Source organism: Leptonychotes weddellii, chromosome 7 (assembly GCF_054177405.1).
Source record: "Leptonychotes weddellii isolate Sample4059 chromosome 7, ASM5417740v2, whole genome shotgun sequence".
Lineage (NCBI taxonomy): Eukaryota > Metazoa > Chordata > Mammalia > Carnivora > Phocidae > Leptonychotes > Leptonychotes weddellii.
Genome location: NC_138375.1, coordinates 106,003,236 through 106,029,857, shown reverse-complemented (window position 1 = coordinate 106,029,857; position 26,622 = coordinate 106,003,236). Strand labels below are relative to the sequence as shown.

Sequence of the window (26,622 nt, the reverse complement as noted above, 5' to 3'; positions counted from 1 at the left end):
CTCTTTGTTTTTATACTATTTTATTTTTCCTTCCCTTCCCCTATGTTCATCTGTTTTGTTTCTTAAATTCCACATACGAGTAAAATGATATGGTATTTGTCTTTCTCTGACTTATTTTGCTTAGCATAATACATTCTAGTTCTATCCACATTGTTTCAAATGGCAAGATTTCATTCTTTTTTTTTTTTTAAAGAATTCTTTTGCTGGTACACAATTATGTGTTTAAACTTATTCAGACAAGTTTTTTTTTTTTAAGATTTTGTTTATTAGAGAGAGATAGTGAGAGAGAGCATGAGCAGGGAGGAGGGAGAAGAAGGCTCCCCACTGAGTAAGGAGCCCTATGTGGGTCTCAGGATCTCAGGATCCTGAGATCATGACCTGAGCTGAAGGTAGACGCTTAACCAACTGAGCCACCCAGGTGCCCATAAGATTTCATTCTTTTTGATAGCTGAGTATATATATTTATAAATACCACATCTTTATCCATTCATCCATTGATGGACATCTGGGCTCTTTTAAACATGGATTTTTTAAATAATTACAGTAAAGACTGTAAATGTATTTTCTCTTATGATTTTCTAAACATTTTCTATAGCTTATTATCATAAGAATACAGTATGTAACATACAAAGTATGTATTCATTGACTGTTCATATTATCAGTAAGGCTTCTGGTCAACAGTAGGCTATTAAGTTTTGGGGGAGTCAAAAGTTAAATAAGTGGATTTTTGGCTGTGGGATGGGGGATCAGCACCCCTTAACTCCTGAGTTTTTCAAGGATCAACTGTACTGATACAAATTCAGATAGTTTTATCTTAAAAAACAAATAAGCAGTAAAAAACTCTAGAACATTTCTTAAATCTGCTCACTGGAAAGATCTAGAAATAATAATCATTCCAAGGGTAATTACCCCCTGCACTCAGAGGAGCCAGGGGTTCTTGAAGAAATGGCTCTCCTCGGATTTGGGGCTGACAGTATTCCAGATGATCCTAGAATATTTTATCCAGCCAGAAAATGAAGTTGTCAGAGATTTCTAGAATCCTGTCAAAGAATGAGAAACTGTCATAAAGGCTCTAGATCTACTAATTTAAAGGAAATTCATAGGACAGCAGAACATGTTACCAGAGTATCGTATAATTCTGTGGTGAATATTGCAGGATGAGTGACGTGGTTTCTTCAGCAATTTGCAAGGAAAAGAAAGAGATGGGAAATGAAACAGTATTAAAGGAGACTTAAAAGAGATATAACCAGTTGCAGTAGATGGACCTTAATAGATCCCAGTTCAAATGGGGAAAAATGTTTAGAAAATTATAATACAGTCTTAGGATGTGAATATCTAATCATATTAAGGAGTCATTATCTTTTAAGTGTGATGATGGTATTGTTATGTTTATTTATTTATTTATTTATTTTTAAAGATTTTATTTATTTGACAGAGAGAGACACAGCAAGAGGGGGAACAGAAGAAGGGGGAGCGGAAGAGGGAGAGGCAGGCTTCCCACTGAGCAGGGAGCCCGATGTGGGGCTCGATCCGAGGACCCTGGGATCATGACCTGAGCCGAAGGCAGACGCTTAATGACTGAGCCACCCAGGCGCCCCTATTTATTTATTTATTTTAAAGATTTTATTTATTTGACGGAGAGAGACACAGCGAGAGAGGGAACACAAGCAGGGGGAGTGGGAGAGGGACAAGCAGGCTTCCCGCGGAGCAGGGAGTCCGATGCGGGGTTTGATCCCAGAACCCTGGGATCATGACCTGAGCTGAAAGCAGACGCTTAACAACTAAGCCACCCAGGCTCCCCATATTGTGGTTATGTTTAAAAAAGGGGTTTTTATCCTTTAAAGATACAACTGAAATATTTACAGACAGAACAACATGGTGTTTGGTATGAATGTGGAGTTGGGGACTTAAGTAAAACAAGATTATAGTGGTCTTCCCTTATCTACAGGGGATACTTTCCAAGATCCCCAGTGGATGCCTGACACCACAGATAGTACCAAAACCTATATATATACTATTTTTTTTCCTGTATATCCCTATGCATAATAAAGTTTAATATATAAATTAGGCACAATGAAATGAATAACAGCAATAATAAAATGGAACAGTTATAACAATATACTTTAATAAAAGAGAGGTCACTCTCAAAATATTGTACTGTACTCATCTTTATTCATGTGATGTGAGATGATAAAATGCCTACATGATGAGGTAAAGTGAAGTGAATGATACAGGCATTGTGACGTAGTGTTAGGCTACTGATGACCTTCTGATGAGTCAGAGGGTCATCTGTTTCCAGACCACGTTGACCTCACGTGTAACTGAAATTATGGAAAGCCAAACTGTGGATAAGGGGGAACTAATGTATTTTATGTCCCGATAATTGTTGGTGCTTGGTGATGGATACATCAAATTGGTAATATAACTCTTTTGTTTCAAAAATTCTATTATAAAAAGATACCGGGGCGCCTGGGTGGCTCAGTCGTTAAGCGTCTGCCTTCGGCTCAGGTCATGGTCCCAGGGTCCTGGGATCAAGCCCCGCATTGGGCTCCCTGTTCAGCGGGAAGCCTGCTTCTCCCTCTCCCACTCCCCCTGCTTGTGTTCCCTCTCTTGCTGTGTCTCTTTCTGTCAAATAAATAAATAAAATCTTTAAAAAAAAAAAGGATACCAAAACAAAGACAATTTTACAGATTTGGAAGTCAGACAGCCCCGACTGACTTGACCTGCCTCTTACTGGCTGTATTAGATAACTCGGGAACATTGGTTCCCTTTTCAATAAGTTGAGTTGCTGTGGGGATTCAAAAATTTCCTGTTAGTAAAGCATGGAAGGGGAGTGTTTAATACATACTAAGTGCTCAGTAAATTGTAGGTGTTGCCATTTTTTTTTTTTAATAAAAACATAAATTTCAGCTATGTAGGGTTCCTACAGTACCTCAGAGACTCTTCTGTAGTTAAAGTAGCTTAATTTTGAGGACAGTTAACTATTGTATGATTGAGAGAAGTTTTGTATTTGGTTATGAATATTTAATGATATTATTTACACAGTTGAGTTTTCTATGAACTTCTCAATATTATATTCTGTGTCCCTTATATCATAGATTTAATTAAAAAATAAAAGAGGAGCATGTGTTAGGAAAGACTTGAACCAGAGAGATTGTACTGTACCATGTAGTTCTGCTAAGCCTTAGGGAAGACTAACTGGAGAGTGGTCTGTTCAGAAGGGGAAAGGAATCTAAATACCAAAACCAGCACGGTAGAGATGACCACCACTTTGCTCAGATCTGTGATCTAACTACTTATGTTTGATTATTACATTTGATTAAATGTAATAAGATTATGATTACAAAGTACCTTAATCCTGTGTTAGGTGATTTGAAGGAGGGTTTAAGGAAACAGGAGTAATTCTGTGATCAAATGTCTTAATTAGTCTTAACCTAGAAGGAGGGAAAACTAGAATGAGGCTAAAGCTGTAATTGGTAAAGAAGCTGCAGTCATTCCTGTTAGTCAAGTTAGAGAGATACCTAGTTGTTTTTACTGTTTAGATAGTATTCCTCTTTTTTGTGTCTGTTCAGTAATGATTGTGGAGTGATCTTGTTTTTGTCTTGACCCATCCTGGTCCCAAGAGTGGCCATGTTGGAGGTTGATATTTTGTGAAATTGTTTTTGTTTAACAGGACAGTAAGGTCTCACTCAGAGTAGTTGGCCAGCTCCTAGATATATAAGGGGCTGCAGTTCTTTTTCTCTCAATTAAAAAAATACAAGGAGAAGAGGAATAATGTGTTTGCATTCTGAAACACAACATTATTGCTAAAATTAATTTTTGTTTTTATATTTGAGTGACAGTTGAATTTATGTATACATAAGAAACTCGTTTTATAAATGAAGTTTTTAAATGTAAAAAAAAGTTTAACTCCTAAAAAAACAAAATACATGCAGTCTTTCTAAAAAATTACTTGAAAGCTTTTCTAAAATTTAATTTAATTATATTTGTGTTTCATAGATATTTCCAGCTCCAGGCCATCCAAAAATGATTTACAGCTCCTCAAACTTAAAGACACCTTCAAAACTTTGTTCAGGGTCTAAATCTCATGATGTTCAAGAAGTTCTTAAAAAGAAGCAGGTAACAGCCTTGATTCTAATTTCCTTAAAGAGGAAACGACCCATTGAATTCTTAAGTGATTATGTTCACATATTTGAATAGTTCATGTTGTTATGGAACTACATTAAAATGTTTATTTAGCTGCTTCTTTATGTAGTGTACATTTGGAAAAAAGAGATGAACAGACAAAAAAGTATTTTGCAATTGCCTTTCAGTGGCTACATCAAGCACAAGGGAAGAATTTTTTCCGTATAAAAATAAATGACACTGAGTTGTCCTCTTTTGTTTGTTTTTTCCTCCAAGGTAAAGAAGCAGACAGTTTTATTTCATTATTTCCTCTTTTAATTCCTCTCTTGCTTTGTAAGTTAGACAATGTTTCACATAAAGTAAAACATTTATGTAGTTGTTATTCATATGACTCTACTTCTGAGTTTCATTATCATTTTAGATTTAAACTCAAATAGAGTTTTTCAAATAAAATAGGTATTTATATGTATTGTCTCAGTATAATTAGAGATTTGATTAACAGAGAGGGGTGAGAGGCAGTATTTTCCTGGCAGAAATCCATAGAATTTGCTATGACTTCTGTCCTCTAGCTTCATCTCAGATTTTTTAAACTTTAAACTTGAAAAATAAGGATTGGCTTATTACATTGGCAAATGAGAACAGCTCTTGTTTTTCTTCATAAATACATTCATGTCATGTCATTTTCTTCATAAATACATTCAAAAGTGAATGTAAATGTCATAGATACAGTGTTCGGCATTTTAAATATTTTTTAAAGTACAGTTATAAACTCTTATACAGAAAATAAACTTAAAGGTTTCATCTCTGGTTTCAGCTATTTTTTGATTAGGAGCAAAATTTTTCTTGTACAGCATAGGGAAGACGCAGAAGAAATGAGTTGGTATTTTATGAAATGTATGCAAATGTTGGCAAATTTTGTTATCCATTACTAATTTTTTTAATGTATTCATATAGGAAGCATTGAAGCTACAACAAGACATGAGGAAAAAGAGGCAAGAAGTGCTAGAAAAACAAATAGAATGTCAGAAGGTAAGATAAGAGCTCATTATTTGCCTGCTGGAATTGATGGATACAATGGATTTTACAAAGATATCCCTCATAGTAAAGTTTATAAGGGTTATTTATATTAAAATTTACTAAGTGTAGTTTTACTTTTTTCTGTTTATTTTATAGATGCTAATATCTAAGCTAGAAAAGAACAAAAACATGAAACCAGAAGAGAGAGCAAACATAATGAAGACTTTGAAAGAGCTTGGTGAAAAGATCTCACAGTTGAAAGATGAATTAAAAACATCTTCCGCAGTCTCCACACCATCTAAAGTAAAGACAAAAACAGAGGTATCTATTTGCATTTTCCAGTCAGCATAGGATTGTTGAACATCTGTTATATGCTTGGCTCTTTGAAAGTACATTGAAACCCTTAGGTAGCTAATAGTCTAATGGGGAGACCGTTAGAGTAATAGTTTTTAAAAAATGTCTCTATATATTCTGTGTATGCTTTTTGAAAGAGGTGGTAATACCCTCTTTGAACAAAGATGTGTTTTTGACTGGATTTTTGGTTCCCTTTCCTGAAGATGAAATTGCTAGAGTGATGGCAAAAAAAAAAAAAAATGTATTTTCCTGTTTCATGGATTGTTTTTCTATTATAGTACAGTGGAACCATCTCTTTTAATATTCAAAAGGTATCATTGGCTTTATATGGGTAAAAATGGGGCATTCTGTTGAAAAGATTAATCAGAAGTTCTAGATCATTTGTAGTCTAATTTTGTTAATTGCCATTTGTTTCCTTACCCTAGGAGAATACTTGCTGTACACAGTGGTTCCATTATACCACAGCTCTGAGTGGAGTTTTAGATTAATTTCTGGCCCGTTGAGAACTCAGAATAATAACTTTATCAGATATATAGAATGCAAATTTTTATGTACAATATTATAATACAGTTGAAATTGTGGTTCTCTATATTACTGGAGGGATATAAAGTATTTCATCAAGATTGCTTTGAAAAAATGTAATAAAATATTTTTATTGAAATGTCCCCCAATTATAGAAGGAACATACACACATTTTAAAAGTTAGAAAGTAAATGGGGGGGGGTTAGTTCTCTCACGGTCACGCCATCTAAAGATGGATAGTTTGTCCCTCACACCAAAAAAAGAATGGCAATAGTTGTAGGGTTCAAATCTGAAAGCAAATATGTAGCTATTATTTATGTTTGTATCATTAACGAATATTTCCTATGTAATTTATTTTGCCTGATTGTTTCATTTATGACTCTTTATTATTAGAAAATTATTCTCAGCTCCCTCTTCTCGTTGACTGTTTCCAAGGTATGATTTTTAGGTCATCTTAAGCAGTAATACTGCTTAATATCTTTACTAATGTCAGTATACTCTCTATGTGTTTTTGCACAGTTAACCTTCCCTAAAACACTCAGGTTTATTGCATCCTCTTATTCTCATTTTGCCAAAAGAGATGTGTGTCATCTTGTTAGTATACTATTCTGAATAAGATCTTAGATGTTATCTAACAAATACATTTTTTTTTTTAACAAATACATTTTTACTCTTAATTTTTCCAAAGGCTCAGAAAGAACTATTAGATACTGAACTGGACCTTCACAAGAGGCTATCCTCAGGAGAGGACACAACAGAGTTACGGAAAAAACTCAGTCAGTTACAGGTTGAGGTGAGATTTAAGAGGAGTTACCCACTACATTTAACACCTCAAATAATACTTTTTTCTTCCTCTGTTTTCCAGGCTTTAGTCTGACAGTGTATATTATATTCTACCTTTTGTTGTTACTCAGGCTGCACGATTAGGTATTTTACCTGTGGGTCGAGGAAAGACCATGTCCTCTCAAGGTCGAGGAAGAGGCAGAGGCCGTGGAGGAAGAGGAAGGGGCTCACTGAATCACATGGTTGTGGACCACCGCCCCAAAGCACTATCAGTTGGGGGATTCATTGAGGAGGAGAAAGATGAATTACTTCAGCATTTCTCAGTAAGTTTTTAAAGTAGACAGATGCAGCTCTAAAAGCACTGTATTCAGCATTTTTTTGCTGCATTCTGTATAAATGTCAAATGTTTTATAGATTAGAAAATCAAGTTGTAAAAAAAAATGGGTATTAGCAAATTCTTATTAATACATTTGAAGGTCAAGAAGCAGCTCATGCTTTGTAATTCCATAATACTCCACCTAAATGCATTTGTAGTGACAAGTTGTTCTAAGCAAATATTTGATTTTTTGGGGGGGAGGTTATTACATGGTTTACCAGGTGTTTATAGTCAATAAGTGAAAATAATCTGGGACGAAGGCAGAATTCAAAGGAAGAATTTATTTAGGATAAGAGACATGTATCATTATATTCTGTATACAGTGGCAAACACTTTTAGATAAACATGCAAATAGAGATTTGTTACAGATAACTGTCTTTAATTTGCTCCTTAAACAGAGTATATTCTCTTTCCACTCATTCATTTAATAAATACTGAGTGTTACTTGTGCTAGAGTGTTTTCATACATGATCTCATTTAATCTTAAATAACTGTATAAAGTGCATGTGAAATTCCATGTATACAGATGAGAAAATGAAAGTTTAAAACTTAAGAGTAAACCGGCCAAGATCATACAGTTAGTAAGTGGCAGAACCAAGATAAAAATACACACAGTTGACTGTTAACATCTGGGATCCCTATTCCTCAGACTTTTTTTTTGTTTAAAGATTTTATTTATTTATTTGACAGCGAGAGAGGGAACACAAGCAGGGGGAGTGGGAGAAACAGGCTTCCCACAGAGCAGGGAGCCTGATGCGGGGCTCGATCCCAGGACCCTGGGATCATGACCTGAGCCGAAGGCAGACGCTTAACGACTGAGCCACCCAGGCGCCCTGTCAGACTTTTTTGGGAGAAAACATTTCAGCCCTATTTATTTTTATTTTTTTATTATTTTTTAGAGCGTGAGCAAGTGAGAATGAGTTGGGGGGAGGGGCAGAGGGAGAGAGAGAGAATCTCAAGCAGACTCCGTGCCCAGTGCACCGCCCCACGCAGGGCTCGATCCCACGACCCTGAGATCATGACCTGAGCGGAAGTCAAGAGTTAGACGCTCAACCGACTGAGGGCCGCCCCCATTTTCAGCCCTATTACGTGTTAAAGATGGTGAAGGAAATCTTAAAGAGCAAGACTTCACTCTGTTTCTTATTAGTATGATGCCCCTTAATCCTTTTTCACTGGTGGGTTGTTAAAGTGTCCAGATTTGAGAGCTCTGTTGGCTGCATTCTGTTCACTCTTGAGCCAGTTTCTTTCACCAGTCTGACCGTTGTATATACATATTTTTTTGTAAACTGGGAGACTAGCTTTAAAGTGACTTCTTGAGGAGTAAAATAGGGAGAGGAGCACTACACATGTGTAGAGTATTCTTGTGGAGGCAGGGTAAATGTTGATTTTTGTCTTTTGATGTTGAAATATATAAAATTAATATCTCCTTGCCAAATAAGTTGGGCATTTAGACCCATTACAAGCTCTGGTGAAGCAATACTGAAGTAAAGCAGAATTGTTGTAAATTTGAATTTGCAGAAAGTTCTAGTTATAAAAACAAGGTAATCTTTGTTAGGTAGGAGGTTGTGTGTTGTATCTTGAGGGTCTCTGGAAACTATATGTAGATGTTTAAGTTTTAGCCCAGAACTCATGCTCACATGCATCTCTGTCTTTCTCATAAGTGGGGTCATTCTAGAGCATCTCATAACCAATTTTCATGTATAAATATTTATAAATCTGAAATATGGCATTTGGTTTGTGGAAAGGGGCATGTCCAGGCATTTGGGGAAGGAGCAAACAAAGCCAATGCAGGTGAGGTAACTTCAAGAAGGAGACATTGCCATCAGTTTTGATGGTATTTTGTTGTTTAATAGGGTGCTATTAGACAGTCTTGAAGTACTAGAAACACACCCTAGTAATGGGTAATTGGGCAGTGTAGTATGTTTTCATTGAAAGAACTACAGAAATATATATGCCTAGACAGCATTGTAAATAGATTTAGCAAACATAAAGGGTAACTCTTCTTTGAGGTATTTCATATCCCACAAAGGCAAAGGTAACATGGATATTTTCAGTATTCTTTTACTGTCCTTAATGATTGTGAAAGGATCATGGATGAACCATATATGTATGAAAAGATGGTAGATGGGTTTTAATGAAGCTGTTCTGCAGTATGAGGACCTAATTCTGGAATCCTTCAGTTTATTCTTTTATCGAGTAATCTACTTCTAAGAATTTATCGTAAGGGAATTATGGTTGTCTGCAAATAAGAGCTGTAAGGATGTTAACTATAGCACCCCTTGTAATAGTAAAAAAGCATCAATCTAAATTCTCAGTGGCATTTTGCTGCTATGGAAAACATGTTTTTAAATAATAATACGAGAAAATTCTCAGGATTGACTTCTAGGTTAAAAAAAAGTGGGATACAAGATGATTATACATAAACTTGGAATGAAAGTCCGTTAAATTTATATTTCTGGGTTGGCAGAATTCAAGTTGGTTTTTCATTTCTTTCTTTCTGAGGAGCTATTCAAATGAACATATATTACTTCTTAAGTCAGACTTTTTAACATCACATTCACGTTTAGGATGAAAATTAGCGTTGTTTTTTTAAAAGATTTTATTTGAGAGAGAGAGAGAGCGTGCCAAGTGGGGGCAGAGGGAGAGGGAGAAGCGGACTCTCCGCTGAGCAGAAAGCTGGTCACAGGGCTTGATCCCAGGACCCTGAGATCATGACCTGAGCCAAAGGCAGATGCTTAACTGACTGAGCCACCCAGGCACCCCAGTATTAGTATTTTTTTTTAAAGATTTTATTCATTTGAGAGAGAGAGATAGCGAGCAAGCAAGATAGCGAGTGAGCACAAGTGGAGAGGAGTAACAGAGGGAGAGGGAGAAGCAGACTCCCCACTGAGCAGGGAGCCCGATTCAGGGCTTGATCCCAGGCCCCTGGGATCATGACCTAAGCAGAAGGCAGGTGCCTAACTGACTGAGCCACCCAGGCACCCCATATTAGGTTTGGTTTTTTTTAAAGATTTATTTATTTATTTATTTATTTATTTGACACACAAGGAGAGAGGGAACACAAGCAGGGGGAGTGGGAGAGGGAGAAGCAGGCTTCCCGCGGAGCCCTGCGGAGCCCCGTGGAGCAGGGAACCCGATGTGGGGCTCAGTCCCAGGATCCCGGGATCACGACCTGAGCCAAAGGCAGACGCCCAACTGACTGAGCTACCCAGGCGCCCCCATGTTTTTATACTGTATATTTTAAAACCAAATTAGAGGATATGTGTTAATGTTGGGCTTTTAGATCCCAGATGCTTATATAAAAAATATGTGTAAATTAAACTATATACATATTTAAAATACATAATATATCTAATATACAATGAGAACTATATATAACATAAAGCATATGTTATAATATATAAATGTTTTAAAGATTTTATGAGAGCGAGCATGCATGCGCATGGAGAAGGGCAGAGAGGGAGAGAGAATCTGAAGCAGACTCCTCACCGAGTAGGGATCCCAAGTTGGGGCTCGATCCCATGACGATCCCATGACCATGAGATCATACCTGAGCTGAAACCAAGAGTTGGATGGTTAACCAACTGAGCCACCCAGGCACCCCTATATAGAAATATTTTAATAGCATATATCAGAGGTCAGCAGACTTTTTCTGTAAAGGACCAGATAGTAAATATTTTAGGTTTTTGTGGACTATATACTGTCTCTTGAGTTTTCTTCTCTTCCGCCACCTCCTTCACCTGCTCCTCCCTCTCCCTCTTATTTTTTACCTTTTTTTTTTTTAATTTTTAAAAATTTTTAAGTAGGGGTACCTGAGTGGCTCAGTCATTAAGCGTCTGCCTTCAGCTCAGGTCATGATCCCAGGGTCCTGGGATCGAGCCCTGCATCAGGCTCCCTGCTCAGCAGGGTGCCTGCAGAATTCTCCCTCTTCCACCCCCCCTGTTTGTGTTCCCTCTCTCGCTGTGTCTCTCTCTGTCAAATAAATAAATAAAATCTTTAAAAAAATAAAAGAAAATAAAAAATTTTAAGTAATCTCTACAGCCAATATGGGGGTCTAACTCAGGATCCTGAGATCAAGAGTCACATGCTCTTCCACCTGAGCCAGCCAGGTGCTCTTCTTTCCCCCCTTTTTTTTTTTTTTTAAGATTTTATTTATTTATTTGGAGAGAGAGAGAGCACACGTGGGGGTAGGGGCAGAGGGAAAGGGAGAAGCAGACTCCCCGCTGAGCAGGGTGCCCGATGCTGGGCTCAATCCCAGGACCCTGAGATCATGACCTGAGCCAAAAGCAGACGCTTAACTGACTGAGCCACCCAGGTGCCTCTCTTTTTCACTCTTTTTTTTTTTTTTGAAAGATTTTTATTTATTTATTTGACAGAGACAGAGGGAGAGAGGGAACACAAGCAGGGGGAGTGGGAGAGGGAGAAGCAGACTTCCCGCGGAGCAGGGAGCCCAATGCGGGGCTCGATCCCAGGACCCTGGGATCCTGACCTGAGCCGAAGGCAGACGCTTAACGACTGAGCCATCCAGGTGCCCCAACTTCTTTTTCACTCTTAATAACCTTTTAAACATTAAAACCATTCTTAGCTCACAGGCTATCAAAAACAAGTTACTGGACCACATTTGGCCTGATGACTGTAGTTTGCAGAGAGATGGTATATGCTTATCATATTACTTTTTATATTAAGTATTTAAGTTAAAAAATATAAAATAGTATTATGTAGCATATAAATAGAATTTTATGTTTTTAAAGGTAAAATCAGTCTGGCAAGAACTTTTAAAATAAGGGTCCTTATTTATATATCTTTCATTTGACAGAGATCTGAGGATATTACAGACCTTTATGAAGAATTCCCTCTAAGTATTTTAATATTAAAATTTAGGTCAGAAGATGAAAATTTTAAGTCATAGAGCGTTGCTTGAGGGCACAGACAGGACAAGAGCTAAGGTACTTTCCTTTGCCCCTGATTAAAAGAGAGGTTTGGCAAGTTGCAACAGAAGAGTTACTTAAACTAAATGTTTGGAATACTTGAAATGCACTTAGGCATTTTCAAGTAGTATTCATCAGTTATAAGATTTTTGAACTGTGGTGTAGTGTGTTTTAGCTGTTGCACTCAATGATACAGGGTGGAACTTGATTTTTTTTTTTCTTCTTGATTATGAAAGTAATACATGCATTTCAGGAAGTGTTTGGCTACAAGTAAAATATGAATAACTTGGGAAATGTGAACATTTATTTTCTTTCTTTTCAAGAAATCTAGAGGTAAGGAGGTTTTAGGTTTAATTGATTCAGAAACTCAGGCACACAACTTCTTTTCGTATTTCTCCTCTAGTATCCTAGTATGTTGGCTTTTGTTCTTAGGCTTTTTTCTTCATGGTGTGACACCAGGATGTCTGCAGCAACCACAAACTTCATGGCCTCTAAAAAGAATGTCCAAAGGCAGAAAAGAACAGTACCTTTCTTACGCATTTTTTAAAATCATGAGATAACCTTCCCGGAAAATATCCCTGCCTTAACCCTCATCCTCCATGCCCACCTGACTCCTGACATGCACCACTCTCACTCAGCACTTGTGCCCTCATGTGTCTTAGCCAGAATTGTCACTTACCCATTTGTAAGCCAATCCCTCTTGAGGAAACCATTACCATGATTGAATTAAATCAGTCATGGTTCCATATGCCAGTTGGCCAATGATAAAAATCACAATCAATTAGAATGGAAAGAGATTAAGTAGTTGGTTTAGACAACTAAGACAGTGTCTTTTTTTTTTTTTTTTAAGGTTTTATCTAAATTCCAGTTAGTTAACATACGGTATAAGATTAGTTTCCGGTATACAGTATGGTGATTCAACACTTCCATACGTCATGCAGTGCTCATCATGACAAGTGTCCTTAATCCCCATCACCTGCTTCACCCATCCCCCACCCACCTCCCATCTGGTAACCATCAGTTTGTTCTCTATAGTTATGAGTCTTTCTCTTGGTTTGCCCCTTTCTCTCTCTCTCTTTTTTTTTTCCTTTACTCATTTGTTTTGTTTCTTCAGTTCCACATATGAGTGAAGTCATATGGTATTTGTCTTCCTTTGACTTACTTTGCTCAGCACAATACTCTCTAGTTCTAGTTCTATCCATGTCATTGCAAATGGCAAGATTTCATTCTTATAGGTGAATAATACTCCATTGTCTGTGTCTTGTGTGTACACACATCTTTATATATTCATCAGTCGGTAGACACTTGGACTGTTTCTATAATTTGGCTATTGTAAATAATACTGCTGTAAATGTCGAAGTGCATGTATCCCTTTGATTTAATGTTTTTGTATTCTTTGGGTAAATATCCAGTGGTGCAATTGCTGGATTGTAGGGTAGTTTTATTTTTGGGGGGCAGAGGTGTAGTTATATTTTTCACTTTGTGAGGAACCTCCATACTCTTTTCCACAGTGACTGCCCCCAGTTTACGTTTCCTCCAGCAGTGCAAGAGGCTTCCTCTTTTACCACATCCTTGCCAGCACCTGTTGTTTCTTGTGTTGTTGATTTAAGCCATTCTGATAGGTGTGCCTCACTGTAATACTGATTTGCATTTCCCTGATGATAAATGATGGTGAGCATCTTTTCTTTTCTTTTTTTTTTTTTAAGATTTTATTTATTAGAGAGAGAGAGTGAGCACAAGCAGGGGGAGGGGCAGAGGGAGAGGGAGAAGCAGGCTCCCCGCTGAGCAGGGAGCCTGATGTGGGGCTCGATCCCTGGACCCTGGGATCATGACCTGAGCTGAAGGCAGACGCTTAACGACTGAGCCACCCAGGCGCCCTTGAGCATCTTTTCATGTGTCTGTTGGCCATGTGGATATCTTCTTTGGAGAAATGTCTGTTTATTTCTCTTGCCCATCTTTTAATTTGATTATTTGTTTTGGGGGGTGTTGAATTTTATAAGTTCTTTATGTATGTTGGATCCTCTTTATCGGATATGTCATTTGCAAGTATCTTCTCCCATTCTGTAGGTTGCCTTTTGGTTTTATTGATTGTTTCCTTTCGTTGTGCAGAGGCTTTTTATTTTGATGTAGTTCAGAATTTTTTTTGCTGTTATTTCCCTTGCCTCAGGAGACCTATCTAGAAAAACACTGCTACAGCCAATAGCAGAGAAATTACTGCCTCAGCTCTCTTCTAGGATTTTTATGGTTTCAGACCTCACATTTAGGTTTTTAATCCATTTTGAGTTTATTTTTGTGTTTGGTGAAAGAGAATGGTTCAGTTTCATTCTTCTGCAAGACAGTGTCTTCTATGATGTTCATTGAAGAATACTTGGAAAGCATTTTAGTTACAGAAAGAAGCAAACAACTTTAAGTACCTTAGATTCTTTTGATAGGAATGTTTTAGTTTTCTTAAAAGTTACATGTGTACATCATTTGAAAACCCAAATGAACTTATATCTACAGAGTTGTTAAACATTCTCCTGCTCGATTTCTCCTCATCTTCTCTTCTTTAAGGATGTCTACTTTTAAATCTTTTAGCTGAATTTTTGAGTATTTTTTCATTTTTAAATAATGTGATTTTACTGTTACTTCTTGATTTTTAAATTATAAGCATTATATATTGACATTAATCCTTTTGCTTTTCAGCTCCCCAGTTTTTTTGGCTGTGTTGTATTCTCTCCTATTTTCTCTTTTCTTACGGATTTATGCCTTTAAAAAATAAATCACTTTAGTATCATTGTATACTGTGGATGCAATGTACTCTTCTGTCTGTAGGCAGAGAGCATTTTGAGTCTTAAGAAAGTAAAAAGGTTTAGAAGTCTGGTTTCTGTACTCCCAAAAATATTTATGTAATTCATTCAAATTTTTGTGTTCTTACTGGCAAGAACTTCTAATTTGCCTGTTTCTTCATGCCTGGAACTTCCATGTAAGACAATGGAATACTTCTGTTGTAATTACTAAAGACTTCTCACATATGGTTAGATTTTCCCTGTAGCCTCTCTAGATACGGTTTTTACCCTTTCCCATCTTCCAAGTGTGTGGAAATATATTTGAGAGTTTTACTGTATATGAAAGTGATACCTTATTGTTTGACAAGTAATAGCTTTTGTGTTTACCAGAACAAAAGTTACCCTTTCTCTGCATTTAACATTTTCTGAATAGCACTTCAGTGACTGCCCTTCCTCAGGCCTGGTAAAAAAAAAAAAAAAAAAGTGGTAGATCTTTTGTGAATTACTGATACTTACTGCCATTTGATGGCTAGCATGTTTTCCATTTTTTTCACTGTTACGAACAATGTTAATAACATCTTACTGGATTTGGCGATTTTGAGTAGAATAATTTGTTATGCGGGACAGTCCTGCACATGTCAAGACCTTTAGCACTGCTGTTAAATGCCAGGAAGTGCTCTTTGGTCTGTGTGACACCCAAAATGCCCCCAGGGTAATGTTACTGTCTCAGTTGAGAACCTTGTTTTACTTTGGTTTGTAGGAGTGAGATGACTAGATCAAAGGCATGCATATTTAAAATTTTGGGACAGCTTGCCAAATAACCCTGCAGGAATGTTGTATTAATTCATACTTGCGGTGACATTGGATAAGAGTACCTGTTGCTTATATCCTCAATAGCATTTGAGTTTTGTTTTTTCATATTTGCTCGTCAGGTGATTGCTAGTCAGATGACTGACAGAACTGGCATCGGTTTGTGATCTGGGAAAATGGTTGACCTAGATAAATCTCTCTCTGCGTAACTTCTGCCTCTAAGGTTCCAAGTACCTCTGAGTTACTACATGTAACTTTTCATTGATGGCCTATAATTGATTTTCTCATTTTCACCTATATATCGGTATATAATTTTTTTTGAATTATCTTATATATTTTGAGGGACGGCACACATGTACAAAGTGTAAAAGAATTAAAAGTGTATGCAATGAAAGATAAGGTTTCCTTCTGTACCCAGTCACTCAGTTTCACTCCCCATAGGCATTTATTGTTTTCTGTTTCTTACATATCTTCTTGAAGATATTCTTTCTGTGTATATGTATTTTGTCTCTCTTTAACACAAATGGTGGTATGTTAAACAGTACTCTCTTGCATGTGCATTTTTCATTTAATATGTGTTAGCTTGTTAATAGAGATGATGCTATATGAGTGCACGTGGTGTTGCTCTGTTCTTTTTAATGGCTGCATGGTATTTCGTTGCATCGATGTACCACACTGGATTTAAACTGTCCCAGAGTGATGGAGAGCTAACTTTTGCCTACTATTTCATTATTTCAAGCCATATTATAGATATGTGTGTGAGATAATATATATGTGGGTATAGAAAAATTACGTATTTTAATAGATATGTGACATTTTAGAGGCTAGTTTTAAAGTTGTTAAAGTACTTTTTAACAAAAGAGTACATGCAAATAGTTTAAAATATGGTTAATTGGAAGTAAAAATCTCCCCTCTTTTCTTGATCTCTGCCTACTCTTAAAAGGTAAATAGCTGTACAGAAAAAAATTATTAATATAAGAATATATACACAAAGTCTCTCACTTGAAAATATTTACCAGAGTGGGCTTACATTATAAATACAGAGCTGCATTTCAAGCCTTGCTTTTTTAACACAAATATCTTAGCTGTTTGGTGTTTTCTTAAAATTATAAGGATAATACTCAATTTAAAATACTTACTGAAACAAACTATACCAAGTAGAAATGTATATAATTCAGTGATTTAGCAGAAGGTAAATGTGTATATACCTACCCCTCAGCTCAGGAAAAAGAATATTCCCAGCCCCCTTCCAGTCACTGTTTTCTCTCCTCCTTAGAAAAGTGACCATTTTCCTCACTTTATGATAATCACCTCCTTGCTTTTGTTATACAGTTGATCCTTATTATTCATGGATTTTGCATTTGCACATTAACCTACCTACTAAAATTATTTGTAAGATCAAAAATTAATATTCAAGATGCTTTTGTGGTCATTTTCAGACTTTGACAGAGCTGTGAAAAATTTGAGATACCAGATGCATGTGTTCCCAGCTCAGTTCAAATAAAGTGATGCTCTGCCCTTCTTGTTTCAGCTCTCATACTGTAAACAGCTGTCCTTTTTGCAGTCTATTTAGTACCAAATTTTTCTCATTTTTGTGCTTTTCATTGGTGATTTTGCTATTTGAAATGCCCCCCCGAAGTGTAGTTCTCAAGTGCACTGTTGAAAGTTCAAGAAGGCTGAAATGTGCCTTATGGTGAAGATCCGTGTGTTATGTAAGCTTTGTTCAGGAATGAGTGCTTTTAGCTGAGTTCAATGTCAGTGAATCAACAGTGTATTTTAAATAAGGTGTCTTTAAATATAAAACAAGGTTATGTATTGATCAGTTGAAGAAAATATTTTGAACAGAGGCTCATAGGAACCTAACCCTCTCTTGGCCCCAGGAGCAGTGGTTCAGTATTTGCTAATTCTGTGCTTGTAGTGAACTTCATACGACTAGTGCGAATAATGAGAACCAGCTGTAGTTTTATCACCTAAATGTGCGTTCTTAAAGGTGATAATATTATTCTGTTTTAAAAATGTGAATGGAACCACACAGTCTGTATTATTTTGTGTCTTTTTCCCCTTAACATTATGTTTGTAAGATTCATTAATGTCATATGTAACAATAGTTTGGCATTTTTATTGCTGTATAATTTTCAGTTTTATAAATATAACATAGTTTATTCTTCAGTTCTCCTGTGGATAGGTATTTGGGTTATTTTCGCTTTATTTTTATGAACACTGTTGATAGGAGTATTCTTCTAGATCCTTCATTGTATATGTGTACAAATTTTAATCACTAATCTTGTTTATTGTTGTAAGTTAGATTGTGGGAGTTACATATTCTTAATTCCTGACTGCATACAAAGTAAATTTCTAATTCTTCCTCCAGTAGTTTATATGCAGTACATTTAATGCCCTAAAATTCCTTTTGGAGGATAGAACTGCTACCTTCTTTGGAGGGCAACCCAGTAAATGTAGGTTAAAAAATCTTCACTTTCTGTGGTTATAAAAGTAATATATCTTTTTTTAAATTTTTAAATAACAAAGTCTAAGGTGACTATGGTTGATCACACTGTATTGTATAATTAAAATTTGCTAAGAGAGTAGAACCTAAATATTCTCATCAGAAAAAAGGTGAGGTGATGAATGTGTTGTTAATGAACTAGATAGAATCTTCACTCTTTATATGTATATCAGATCATCATGTTTTACACTTACAAATATCCTTCAGTTTTGTCAGTTTTACCTCAGTAATGCTGGAAAGAATTCAAGTAATACCGAAGTGAGCAAAATAGTGAAAAAGTCTCTCTAATTGGGCTGTGTATGTTAAACAAATAAGGGCAAAAGATGTTTACTACACACATTACCAGATTTTTTCTCCGAGTTTATTGGGATCTAATTGACATACAACATTGTATTAGTTTAAGTTATACAACATAATGATTTGATATATGTACATATAATGAAATGATTACTAAAATAAGTGTAGTTCACATCCATCACCTTACATAGTAAGAATTCTCTTTTTTCTGGTGATGAGAGCTACTCTCTTAGCATCTACTTGATTTTTAAAAAAGATGGTAAATATATATTTGGATGGGGCCATTTTGATACATCATTTTAGTATGTCCCATTGAGTTAAAATGTTTGGTATCAGGGTATAAAAATGCAGCCCCCACAGGGATAATAGAGTTTTTCCTTAGATCACAGGCTGATTTCTGTGCAGACAGTAATTGACTGGTTACAGATCTGGCTTAACATGCACTACTCTTTTTTTTTAATTTTTAATTTTTTTAAAAAGATTTTATTTATTTGACAGAATGAGCACAAGCAGGGGGAGCAGCAGAGGGAGTGGGAGAAGCAGACTCCCCGCTGAGCAGGGAGGGGGGGCCCCCCCCATGGGGCTCGATCCCAGGACCCCGGAATCATGACCTGAGCTGAAGGCAGATGCTTAACTGACCCAGCCACCCATGCACCCCCACCTTTTTAAGATTTTATTTGACAGAACATACACTCTTAACATGCAGTGATCTGAGTGTTTTGTGGAAACATTTGGCAAAAGCTTAATGACATTTATCAGCATTTTTCCTAGAAAAACTAGACTGAACCCCCATATTTAGAAGGAACCATTTCTATTACATTTTTCAGGATTGAACCCAGAATTGGGGATGTTCTGCAATCTAGCATCATTGATAGAAAAGCTGTAGGAATGACTGAGCTTTCACTTTAGTGATACTTTGGGACCCTATTCTTTTGTCTCTCTTGCTTTTTCTTTGAAATTTTTGCTTTCTCTTAATGAAATTTCTTGGAGGGGGGAAGAAATTGGGTGGTAGTACTAAGAAATACATTTGAAACAGAGTAATTTTACCTTGAGTTAGGAGAGTAGGTGTTTAACATTTGTTGAATGTGTAGAATGGCTGGTACTTGTCTTGTATGGCATTTCAGAAGAGGAAGTGGGAATAGCTTTATCAACTATGGGTTGGGCTCTAAGAGATGCTGTGACAGCAATAGGCATTTAAAAAAAATTACACTTTTAAGTTTTCAGTCTAACTATGTAGATTATCAAAGCTAAAGACCAGCAATCGTATTAAGATAGTATTTGTTGAAAAAGGATCATAGGGGAAGAGGGGAAAAAATAAAACAAGATGAAATCAGAGAGGGTGACCATAGGAGACTTTTTTTTTTTAAGATTTTATTTATTTATTTGACAGAGAGACACAGCGAGAGAGGGAACACAAGCAGGGGGAGTGGCAGAGGGAGAAGTGGGCTTCCCGTGGAGCAGGGTGCCCGATGCGGGGCTCGATCCCAGGACCCTGGGATCCTGACCTGAGCCGAAGGCAGAGGCTTAACGACTGAGCCACCCAGGTGCCCCACCATAGGAGACTCTTAATCATAGGAAACAAACTGAGGGTTTCAGAGGGGAAGGGGGTGGGGGGATGGGGTGGCTGGGTGATGGGCATTAGAGAGGGCACGTGATGTAATGAGCACTGGGTGTTATATAAGACTGCTGAATCACTGACCTCTGCCTCTGAAACTAGTAATACATTATATGTTAATTAATTGAATTTAAATTTTAAAGAGCTTGAGATTAAACAAGTGTGTCATTTGCATAGCTGTATACTTTGCTACACACTAATAATTTGTATGTTAGGGTGTATATTAATTTGTTTTTTGGTTTAATGCCTTTCTTTTAATATTTATAATTGTGCTAACAGTGGTTTTGTGCATTTGGATAGAACACTCACATTGTTCTTATGGACTCCTTAGAGCAATCCTAAAATAGGAAAAAATAAAAGAAAGCTGAGATACTTTGATATTAAGCAACTTATGGAGGCTCATTTATGTTCAGTTACTTGCCAATTAATGGTAGAGCTGGATCAAGATTTTTAATCCTAGCATCTTGTTCAATACTCTTTTTAAAAAAATATATTTTATTTATTTATTTTTGAGAGAGAGAGCGAGCACGAGTGGGGAAGAGGGACAGAGGGAAAAGCAGACTCCTCGCTGAGCAGGGAGCCCAGTGCGGGACTGACTCTAATCCCAGAACCCTGGGAACATGATCTCAGCTGAAGGCAGACACTTAACTAAGTCACCCAGGCGCCCTTGTTCAATACTCCTGATGTCAATAAAATCATGAGCAGAAAAAAAAAAAAGTTAGTATTTGTTGTTTTCATCATGACTTTTTTAAGTGGAGTGACAGTATCATCTAAACCAAGAGGAAGTTTTAAAGTTAACATGACATCAATACAAGTCATAAATTATCTGGGCAAAATAGTACATGTGGTTGTTTAATTAAAAGGGACTTCAGGGTTGCTAGAGGGGAGGTCGGTGGGCAGATCGGGTAACTGGGTGATGGGCATTAAGGAGGGCACGTGATGTAATGAGCACTGGGTGCTACATGCAACAGATGAATACCTGAACTCTACATCTGAAACTAATGATAGACTATATGTTCACTAATTGAATTTAAATACATTTAAAAAGGGAGGAAGGGATTTCACTTTTTCTAGCTCTTACTGGAGATTGTATAGATCCACTTTAATATTTTCCTCCCCAAGTCATTACACTTTTTAAATAGTATACAATTTGAATACAGACTTTTGTGTTTTTCTAAAATCTATTTTAGACTGCAAACCAAGGGTCAAAATTCAAAGACCGTCGGCTGCAAATATCATGGCACAAGGCCAAGGTGCCTTCTGTATCCACTGAGACCGAGGAAGAAGAAGTCAAGGAGGAGGTAAATGTAACGATTGAAAATAAGCATTCAGATTAGATTGTTTCTCAATTAGTATTTTTCTTGACATTAAAGTAAATAAAATATTGTTTTTTTATGCATGCAGTAACTTAAGACTAGTCTACAAGTTTACTAAAGAATCAGAACAGTTGCAGACATAAAAACCTCTTTGCGGGGGGATATTTTCTGGTGTAGGAGAGACTTTTTTTTCTTTTTTCTTTGCATTTATTTGGCTTTGTGCTCTAAAAATTTTTATTCTGGTAAGTGAGGACATGGATTACATGAACAGATTTAATTTTAGCTGGTTGTTTTAGCTTTTTGTTCATGTACCATAAGTAATAGATTTGAGTTTCTTATTTTCCTTCTGTGTACAATTGGTTAAAATGAGAGTAAGGAAGTGGGAATAATAGGGAAGAAATATGAAAACCAAGGACTTAACATAATAGAACTGCTAAATAATGAAACTCTTAAAATACATGAAAAATAATTTTATTTTTTTACTCCCTATTTCTAATTTCTTTATTAAAAGGGACACTTAGCCAACATTGCAAATTATTCCTGATTTGTTGTAATTTTGGTTTTAAAAGATGTTAGCATTTATCATTGCTTAAGAGTCCTCTGACTATGTGGGTAATTTTAAAAAGCAAAAGCAGAAACATTTCGCATGTTTAAAAACAAGAAAAGGAAAGAAAAATCTTGGTGTTTTGGGAATGTTTATAGATATTTCTACTGTAAGATTTTAGATTTTTATGTAAGATTGAGAATGTTGGCGTCATGGGGAAATTGGTATGTTCTCCATTCACAGATAATTGGATATTAAAGGAAAGGTTTAGGAGCTTAGTCATTTATTTTCCTTCTTTTTAAGTTAATGGAATAAAATTAATTTTAAATTTATTTAATTTTATTAATAGATTCTATCAAAACCATTTCATAGATTTTTTTTATTTCTCCTACTAAACATTCATATATTATTTTCTTTATTTTCCTGATGGTATTAGAATGGAAATCTATTAAAACTAGCAAAATTAGCAAGGGGGAGGAGAATATATATATGTTAAAAAACTGTTGTGGGTGTTTTTGCCCTGAAGGATACTCTGAGTGCATCACTTGTAAATCCAGCCTGCGTTTTGTATACTAGTCTGTTTGTCCTTTGGCCTAATAATTTAACTTTCTTGTACCACTAAGCAGATTTTACCGTCTCTTTCTTCAGGAAACAGAGACCTCAGATTTGTTTCTGCATGATGATGATGATGAAGATGAAGATGAATATGAGTCTCGTTCATGGCGAAGATGAAATCTGATGCGAGTTGTATAATTTTTAGGAATATTGTTTAGAAGAACAACTTTTTAAAATTATTTAAAGAAGTCAATGAGCCAAAAATTTTTTTTATTTTTCTTTTCCACACAGTAGGTTTAAGGACAGCAAGTTTGCTATTTAAACACATCTCATAACTGTTCATGATATTAAAGCACCAAAGGCCTAGTGACTTTTACACAGTTGTGAAGATCCACAGGAATGATATGGATAATCTCTAGAGCCTTATTTTCCACACCACCTGTTTTGTTGCTATTGGTGTTGGATTATGATGTAAATGACAGGGTGTTCAGAAATTTTATTTTGGATTATAATCTGATAAAATTTCATTAAATGTCAAAATCGCCTGGAATCTCTTAACTCTCAGCTATTATGGATGGGTCGTCAGATAGAAGGAGATATTTGTAATTAAAATACCCTTTTGCTTTCAAGAGTTGTCTTGGAAGAAGAAAAGTAAATTTATTTTAATTTTTTTTACTGTGGAGGAGCCCAGTTTGTATTCAATCTAAATTTTCGAGGTGGGGGGGTGTTTATGTGCAGTAGAAGTACTATTTTTAGTGTAAATCAGACTGTATTCTTAAATGCTGTAAGGCAGTGGTAGCTAGCTCCATGGTATTTCCATTCTGTCATATTAACTGTCCTGGATTTATGCTACTGATCCTTAGTTTGCTTTGAAATTAGTGAGTATTGGTTCAGTTGGTCCTCTTTAAAAATATTCTCAGAATGTAAAAGGCTTTCACCTCTTGCCCCTTTCTTATCCCCATTTTCTTTCTCCTGCCTTTTTATTAACAGCCCTGACTTACCAGCTATTGAGATAAGTGATTCTTTTGAGCCACCAAAAGTCAGTCCCCCAATAAAAAGTTTAAACCAGCACTTTGATAAATAAGTGATGTTTTGATGAGAATAATGGAAGGTTTCCGGGGCGGGGGGAGAGAGTCACCAGCTTTTCTTTTTTCTTTTTCGAAGCTTCAGTCTAGTTAATAGTTATACAAAAGGGTTAAAAAGTGTCTGAAATTCTTTTCCTAAATTTAAACCATGATGGTGAGGTGACTGGGGATAGGGTGGGGGCGGGGTGGGGTAGGTGGATGGGGATGCTAGTAATAAATGGGAGTCATAATTTGACTTTGATCAGATGACTTTATATTTTCATAATTTTGTAGCTTGTTGCTATCCATGAACATATGCATCCTTCAATAGACAGTTTCCTTCACTGTGTGCATTTTTACTGTACACTGTATAGAGTAGAATATCTGTTAAGTAAAATATATATGTAAATTTATGTCCTTGTGTTCTGAATGTTAGAGGGAAAAGCAGAGGAGCAACACTACACTGTATTGACCCCTGGGAAATAAAATGATTAATGTACATAGGATGTCACTTTTTCAAGGATATACACATCTATGTTTTTATATATGTGTGGTGTGAAAATTTGAAACTTCCTGTTGGCTTCAGAAGGTTCTTGGTGATTACTATATCAAGGATTTTGTTTCCTGAGGTAAAGGCTGTTTCTCAAAATAGAAACTGTTCGCTAAGAAACCTAAAACCATCAGGACTCTAGATTTACCTAGCTGTAAGAAGTTAAATCCCACGTTCTGATTATCTTTTCTCTTCCACGTATTTTCCTGGAATGATGTCTCAAACCAGGATCATTTTTTAGTTCATGTAATTTTCCCTTCACAATAATAAGGACTTCCTTTTTCTAGGTTATTATATTTCTGATAACACTGAAGCTAAAATAAGCTCATAAAAGGAAAACCTTACAACGGGGTACCTAGGATAAGCAATCTTGCTCCTTCCTCCTCCATCATCTCTAATGAAATTTTGATGTCTGTGGCTCAGTTGGTATATATTTTGAAAGATTCATTGTGGTGAATATTTTGAGTCCTGACAGTTTAAACGTGATAGAGGGAACAAAGGATTTATATATTTTTTGTACAAAGTTTTTTCTTAAACTGTATAATTTTGTAAATAATTTGTTTGGTTTTTTTGTGTACTAAAACTACCAGCGTATAGATTTCAATAAGAATTGTTGTATTTTTGTATTTGGAAACTGAAAATTACAGTAAATTAATGGAGCTGTAAAAGAAAATTTTCAGTAGACAGTTTAGCAGAATGAGATTCCTTTTCATATGATTTTTTTAACTTCAAAGTTGACATCGTTTGATAATACTCTCAGCATAGAGTTGAAGATTTGTTTGACTTTTTAGTTACTGGGGGAGAGGAGATGAAAGAAAAGGGTGTTCAAGTAAAGAATAGACGGACACTGTTTTCAGGAAGATTTGAAGCTCTTTCTATAAAATAGTGTAGTTTTCAATACACCTTAAAATAGGACTAAAATAATTTTAAAATGTCCTAAGAGTCTAAGACATATTTGACTCTCCAAAATGAATTCAAAATATGGGTTAAATATAATATTAGAAAATTTAGTTAAGGTTAGCATAAAATAGTTGAATGTGTATTTTTTTCCTTTAGGATTTTTTTACCCCCACCCTCAAAACCCGAAGCCCTAGAATTTCTCTTAAAAGTGAGTACCACGGTTTGTTTTCCTGGCATCTTCCCTTATGGAAATAACATACTCCATCTGAGGCAAATGTTGTTCTTTTTAATGAGTATGACATCTAAGAAGCTGATGAGCAGTAACAGCCAACAGTCTAGATAGGTTAGCCTCGTTTACTAGTGGGTTGCTGCCCAAGCTTAACAAGGTGACCCTAGGGATTACAGAATTTCCCTCACTTTCTTCGTGTTGTAACATTGGGAAAACATTGTCACCAGCTAAGATGATAAAATTGGGAAACAGTCTAGTTAGGTAGGTCCGTGGTGATGGATCATTATTTCAAAAGAAGAAAAAATCATGTGAAAAGGAATAGTGGTTCCTCTTGATGTATAGTATGCCTGTATTATAGTTTTTACAAAATTGTGAACTTGTGTAATAGTATAATAGGAGATATTGTTGAATTTCTAACTGTTTATACATTTAAATTCATATATGTAATGTTTGTTTTATCGATTACAATCTGAATTTCTAAGAAGCATGTTGACTTTTGCAATAAAGATGCAATATGGAATGGTTCACAATTGGAAAAAAAGAAAAAAAAAGATAAAAGTATTACAAATTTAAAATAATTTGGAAAATTTATGAACCATTCCAAAAATTCTAACAATCACCGAAAGAGCTGTAATTCTGGCTTGTTCTGGAAAGAAAGAAAATGTGTGTGTATGCTTGTTTGTATGTGAGAATGAATGAGCAGTGGATATGCCTGTGTGTTTCATGTTGGGTTCATGTACATGAGAGAATGCACTCAATATGAATTTGGGTACCGAAGTCCCTAGCTATTAAATATTCAATAAATTCAAGAAGTTGTAATGAACAGGGCGGTCTTAAAAATGAATGAGAAGAGTATTGAAGTGGTAGTTGTGAGTAACCTTGGATAACCATATTTTTTTGGTTGTGAATGGGTCCTGGTATCCCAGAAACAAAAAACACAAACCGTTTTTAGGAAAAAAGTTACTTGAATGTTATCTTGAGATTTTTCATTATGCTTACCAGTGAATTGGAAGGACATTTTCCATCAGTGGAATAGAGAGAAGGGAAAGAACACCTTGAAGAGATGACCTACAGATAGGTCATGATGAGTATTTGTAAGGAATAACAGGAGAAGGAAGTGATAATACACACCAAGGACTGGATGGTGATGAGAAGGGGAGGTATATCATTCGGACTTATTTTCTCATTTTAAAAACTGTTTTTCTTACTATAAAATTCCCCTTCAAATGATTAGGCATTGTCTACGAAGAATTCTTTAAATCTCAACTTTACAGGAAAATACCAAGGAATGGGAACAAATTTCATTTTCATTCTTTTCAAATAAATTTTATCTGTATTTTATGAATTAAGTAAATGGCAAGGT

At 35.9% G+C, this 26,622-nt stretch overlaps 1 protein-coding gene across 4 annotated transcripts in view; it reads left to right on the top strand.

Moving 5' to 3' along the window:
- Positions 1-25,884, top strand: part of RBM27 (RNA binding motif protein 27) — a 73,806-nt gene extending 47,922 nt beyond the window's left edge. For all 4 annotated transcript variants that reach the window (XM_031027995.2, XM_006733184.3, XM_031027994.2 and 1 more), the window contains 7 exons: positions 4,000-4,119; positions 5,080-5,154; positions 5,299-5,463; positions 6,707-6,811; positions 6,933-7,124; positions 21,292-21,402; positions 22,610-25,884. In XM_031027995.2, coding sequence (XP_030883855.1) covers positions 4,000-4,119; positions 5,080-5,154; positions 5,299-5,463; positions 6,707-6,811; positions 6,933-7,124; positions 21,292-21,402; positions 22,610-22,693 — 852 coding nt within the window. In that variant the 3' untranslated portion in view covers positions 22,694-25,884. The remainder of the gene's footprint in view (positions 1-3,999; positions 4,120-5,079; positions 5,155-5,298; positions 5,464-6,706; positions 6,812-6,932; positions 7,125-21,291; positions 21,403-22,609) is intronic.
- Positions 25,885-26,622: the final 738 nt, after the last annotated feature.